This window comes from Eufriesea mexicana, unplaced genomic scaffold, assembly GCF_001483705.2.
Source record: "Eufriesea mexicana isolate 0111107269 unplaced genomic scaffold, ASM148370v2 scaffold13881, whole genome shotgun sequence".
In the NCBI taxonomy this organism is placed as follows: domain Eukaryota; kingdom Metazoa; phylum Arthropoda; class Insecta; order Hymenoptera; family Apidae; genus Eufriesea; species Eufriesea mexicana.
This window is the reverse complement of record NW_016921376.1, coordinates 285,759-291,286: the sequence shown is the minus strand read 5'-3', so window position 1 is coordinate 291,286 and position 5,528 is coordinate 285,759. Positions and strand designations below refer to the sequence as shown.

Below are 5,528 nucleotides of genomic sequence, written 5' to 3'. Positions count from 1 at the left end.
TTCCAAATTCCTACGATATGGCCGTTGGAAATGTAACCTTTCAAACAAAAGCGTCTCATTTCCGTTCTTGCCACGGCGTTTACGTGTTCTTGCTTCTTCGCAATTTCCCGCTGCGATCCGTCTTCTATTTCAAACGTATCTGAAACGTATCGTTGAAACCGTCAGTTTCTATTCTTTTATATTTTATCTTCGTTTCTTTCCTACATATGTCGATATGTCACGAAATTCGAATTATACGTATAGAAATAACCTAGTTGACAATTATCCTACTTCCTTTCCGATCCATAAGCGCATCTATCATAACGCATCTTTTCTTTTCAAAAATTGATTCATCTCTTTTCCTCCCTTTCTTTCCTGTTCCCGTATAATAAAATAAATTGCAAAGAAAAGAAAAGTACGTTAGGCTATACAGACGAAGCAAAAGATGAGATCATTTACAACTTGGTGTACGACACATTTTTGAATTGCAATAGGATAAACTTTCGATGCGATGCGTTTATCGAATATTTTAAATATCAAATATTTAATTTTTTTCTATTTCCACAACCTTTCTCCAATCCCTTTTTAATTCGACATATTCTCCAATATGTGATTACAAAAATAACATTTATACGTTAAAGATGCCGATTATAAAAATAAATTTCGAGCAGGGGAAAAATAAAAGCTTCATTTATTCGTTAACACTTTAGAAGCACTCTGATACGATTGTTTATAAGATATGAAAGAAAGAAAATGAGAAAGAAAGAGGAAGAAGGAAGAAAGATGGAAGAAGAAAGAGAAAAAGTGGAAATATGTATGTTGCTTGCTGCGTGATACTCACTTTCAACACAATTCGTACAGCATGACACGTCGGATATGTTGCCGGATGCATCAGGTGAAATCGTCGTCATTGTTCGACTGGAATTTGTAAGATTACAGCGACCTTGATGATCGTTAATGGTGGTTGCACTATTGAAGCAACACTTGTTTATAATCTCTTCGCACAACTCTGTATTACTAAATTGGTGAGCACAGTGTACCATTGCACGAGAAACGTAGAGCAACATTATCACTATACTTTTCGCAATCATGCGTATTCGTTCAAATTTAGGCTGTAAGTACGGTACTCTGTTTGTCTGGATCATTCATCTCATATTGGAGATAACGAGTGTTTTGTATCAAATTTACGCAACGTCGAATATATCTTGGTTACTGTTCATCGTAACCCGTTGCTACAAGTAAACCCGTACTAACAACTGTCCAAGTCTCCTTTCTTGTTATCCTTCCGTTGAACTTTTTTCTTTTTTTCTTTTTGCTATGCTAATTCTTTGTCACTCGTTTATACACTAAACTTTCCTCTTCCCGAAGAGTTTCCTCTTCCCCTGTAAATCTTTGGCCCCCACCCGCTCTTTCCTCGATCTTCCGGCTTACTCATCTTTCCCTCTCTTTGACAGTTGTTTGTCTCTCGCCAGACAATCGAGGTCTCTTTATACGTTTTATTTTTACTATTCCTAGCATGGCTGTGCGTTATTCGAATCTACTAGGCTATCAAATGGGCTGTTCGATGTCTTAATAAGTGATTTATAAGCATCGATGGTATCGAGATTCGTATTTTATTCCGAGATAGTTTATTATCCCTTTCAATGCCTATACGATGTTAAAATCTGATACGAGTCGTTTGTATAAAAGAAATATCTTTGCGAATACTTAAAAGTATAAAGTCTAAAATCTTATCCATCTGCATAACCGTTCACGAATTTTCAACGATTGACTCGATCGCGTGAAGATCGACGAGGATTCACGAAAAAGTGAACAAGCATATACCACACGATCAGGTTAAATTCGATTGCAACTGCTGTTAATAGATGGGATATACATTTCGATAGTAACGTTTTTGTCGAATCGTATCGACACTATAGTATTTTTTCGATGGGGCGTTTGTATTCGGTAAAACTTATCGGTTACTTGGTTAAATATTATTACTTATACTCGATTAAATGTTAATACTTGCTAATCATAGAAAATGAATACTTTTAATCATAACTTTCAGGCGATGTATCTTTTTTTCATTCAATGTCACAGGTGGAAAGAGAAAAAATAATCGCACCTATACGTATTAAAAGTTCACTTGTTTAGTTGCTCAGCGACTAATTTAACGCGCAAGAGGCATACTGTCCAATTTCTGTTGTCATTCCGACAGTAATACGCGCATCCTTTGGCGGATATTTTTCTTAAATTTCTTTCGTAACGTAGAACGTACGATAAACATATCGCGAATATTATTTACCAACAGTAGATTTAGTAGGGAAAACTAAATAGTATACACGTATGGATCGATTATGGGAAAATTGTCGTGCCTTTCATCCAAAGGATCCGGCACATGGTACGCTAAATTACGATATTGGGGCTTTAAACAAACATCAAAAAGGCAATTTAAATTTAAGAAAATGTATAGAGAGATGTAAAAATGAAGTTTACTTAAAAACACATCCGGAAATCGAAGGATTGATTTTGATTTTACTTAGGTAAAGAATTTTTGCTTTATTTGTAATTCTTAATCCTAATCCTCAATCTTAATCTTCAATCTTAATCCTAAAATCGTCGTTCGAACTGCGAAATACAGAAATATGTTGCATTTTAAAATTAGATAGATTATTAATCGTTTAAAGTTATTTTCCATAGATTCATATTGCATGGAGAATCCTCAGTGAATGTTGATGAAACAATAGGTGAATTTTTCAATAGACCACGTCAGCAAATACTAGTAGAACTTGTTGAGTATTTCTTGCATACTAAACAAGGTACGAGTTTCGAAAGTCACTGTCAATTATTAAGGAATGTCGAAATGAATGAATAATGAAATTTCGGATTGTAATGAATAACATGTGCGACATAATACAAGTAATAATCGTTTAATTATACATGTTTTGTCTCTGTTGTCGTGATACGAGTTTTAATTTAACTAATTATAATCATACCGAACTTCTTATCGAGAGACAAAGAAATATTTACGAATCGAATCTTTGAAATAACCTAGAAAATCACTTTTTCATATGAAAAAATATATATTCGCTTCGATCTACTATAAAGTTACATTATGTACGTCGAATTACAAAGACATATCATCTTCGTAACGAAAATAGATAATGGTGGAATAAGCTATAGGGAAATAATAACAACTCGAATTATCAATTTCGTTGGCCTTGTCATCTTTCTAACTTTGACGGTGTGAATTTGATTTTATACCTGCATAGCACCATTTGTAGCAAAATTCAACAAACTGTGAGTGAAAGCGATAGCTGATAAATATACTTTTGTCGAATTTCCGGTTATTCACTAAGGGAAATTTACGATCGATTTGTAGCGACCATCATTCTCGCTCTCGCCACTAGATGGATTCCGCCTTCGAGGACTTTCCCGCAAGTCCTCGGAAAACTCCCAGTTCATATATATATAACTTCCCATGTTTGGAATAGAATCGACATTATCTAAGGCAGGGTCTGCCAAGCAGGCCTTTTACTGAGGAATCCGCTAGCAGGCCCGAACGTAACGCGCGCATCCCTTCCTTTTCCTAACGTCCCTTCTAGCTACAACCAACCAAGGGATATATACCAGTGACCAGACGACATCAACTACGGCGGGGGAGTGAGGACCCTCACAGATTGTTGGTGACCAACAACAACGAGGCAGTGTTGAGCAGTCAGTCAATGTGTTTCCGGTATTATCTACGTAGTTGTGATTATCGTTTGCTCCTTTCATTGATTCTTGATCATTCTTAAAATAATATCATTATGTTGCACCTTTATAAACTATCAAACTATAATTTTCTTTTTAGCATTGACATCTAGAAATATCGAAGATCCGATAATGAGTATTAATAAGTATTGTATTATTATTTGTTATTATGAGATCAGAATAATGGTATTAATTAAATATTAATGTGATTGAGAATGGTCATTTAAAAATATCCTATTTGAAATAAAAATTTTTGTTTCCTTTTATATTATACGCGTGATATAATTGGTTAATAGTTAAGAAATAATAATTGACCGATATTTAGACTCGACAAGTTAGCGTATATATGGGAAGCGATGAACGAAAGCAATGTTGATATAAGAAATTATTTTACGATTGGTACATAACTTTAACATCGATAATATGAAATTTAAGATATCGATAAGAATCGATTATATTCGTAATTATATCAAGAATTAGTCCTGTATGTATGATTAGTTCCTATATGTATATGTACTAAATAAAATCGAACTGTATTTCACATTGTTGTGCGCAACTTGTAATTAGAGATTCATGTATAATGAAAAACACATATACACAAACATACGTATATGTATAAACATTGTACATGTATAGTTACTTATTCGAAATATCATTGAAACCTAATTTTGTCCATATACCGTTAACTCACTCTATTCGATAGATAATGTAGAAAAGAAATAACGGTAGCTGCAATAAGAGAAAGGTTTTTATACAAATTATCAAAATAACCGAATTCATAGCAGAAGCATCTATTAATAATAAATTCATAGCGAAACTATTAATTCTTCTCAATGCCATGTATCCGGATGGCGATAGGACATATTCTGTTATGGAGAAACGACAACTGACGATGAGAACCAAGAAGGGCCGAGAACCGAAGCTGTTCCGAGAATCAACGAGGATAGTCGAAAATAGCCGAAGTGCCGCGTGGTGCTCCAAAAGAAATGCTGCACCCTCAGTCGTGACTCGATCGTCGCGGTGAGTTGATTATTCGTTTGTGGGGTTATATTAACTGGAAATTAAACTTTTTTATTTTATTATAGTGAACAAATGCACAATATTTATATCCCTCTCGATAATCAACGCATTCCTTCGTGACGAAAGATGGCAAGTAGAATGAAATGTGGGGATAATTGTGCGAGGAACAGAGAAACGACGCGTAGCTTGACAGTCGGTCACGAAACGATCGATTTCGAAAGGAACGCTGTTCTTCGAGAAAACGGCACCAATCGATCGTATGCTATGTTTTGGGAGTAAAAGAAGATCATACAAATGGATACCTAATACGAAACGCATCGAGTTCAGTGAATGTACATTTATCAGTGGCAATGAGGACGCGCGGTTTGGATCGATCAAAGAATTAGAATAGTTCTCTCTCTCTCTCTCTCTCTCTCTCTCTCTCTCTCTCTCGCTCCCTCTCGCTCTCTCTCTCTCTCTCTCTTTCTCTCTCTTTCTCTCTCTCTCTTTCTCTCTCTCGCTCTCTCTCTCTCTCTCGTTTTCGCCCTCTCCCTCTCTCTCCCCTCTCTCTCCTCTCTCTCTTCCTCTCTCTCCTCTCTCTCTTCATCTCTCTCTCTCTCTCTCTACCCCCCGCGCACACATACACGCGCGGGCGCGCGCGCGCGCATACATACGCACACCCTCTTCCCCTCTCTTTCTATCTTTCTTTCCGTGTCCTGACTCTCCTCTCTCCTTCCCCCCTCCCTCGCACTCTCTCTCTCTCTCTCTCTCTCTCTCTCTCTCTCTCTCTCTCTCTCTCTCTCTCTCTCGCTCTC

At 36.4% G+C, this 5,528-nt stretch overlaps 2 protein-coding genes across 2 annotated transcripts in view; one reads left to right on the top strand and one right to left on the bottom strand.

Annotated features, from left to right (window-relative positions):
- Window positions 1–948, bottom strand: part of CPR5 (cuticular protein 5) — a 5,798-nt gene extending 4,850 nt beyond the window's left edge. The window contains exon 1 of the mRNA XM_017908916.1: window positions 821–948. Coding sequence (XP_017764405.1) covers window positions 821–871 — 51 coding nt within the window. The 5' untranslated portion in view covers window positions 872–948. The remainder of the gene's footprint in view (window positions 1–820) is intronic.
- A 1,359-nt stretch (window positions 949–2,307) lies between these two features.
- On the top strand, window positions 2,308–2,836 carry LOC108553859 (uncharacterized). The gene is made up of 2 exons (XM_017908909.1): window positions 2,308–2,504; window positions 2,662–2,836. The coding sequence occupies exons 1-2, from the start codon at window positions 2,308–2,310 to the stop codon at window positions 2,834–2,836; spliced, it is 372 nt and encodes a 123-aa protein (XP_017764398.1).
- Window positions 2,837–5,528: the final 2,692 nt, after the last annotated feature.

Bases quoted from the DNA above. Each gene is read 5' to 3' on its own strand.
- LOC108553859 (XM_017908909.1), top strand. From the start codon at position 2,308: ATGGATCGATTATGGGAAAATTGTCGTGCCTTTCATCCAAAGGATCCG. The intron at 2,505-2,661 runs GTAAAGAATTTT...TATTTTCCATAG, and splicing joins TTGATTTTGATTTTACTTAG to ATTCATATTGCATGGAGAAT.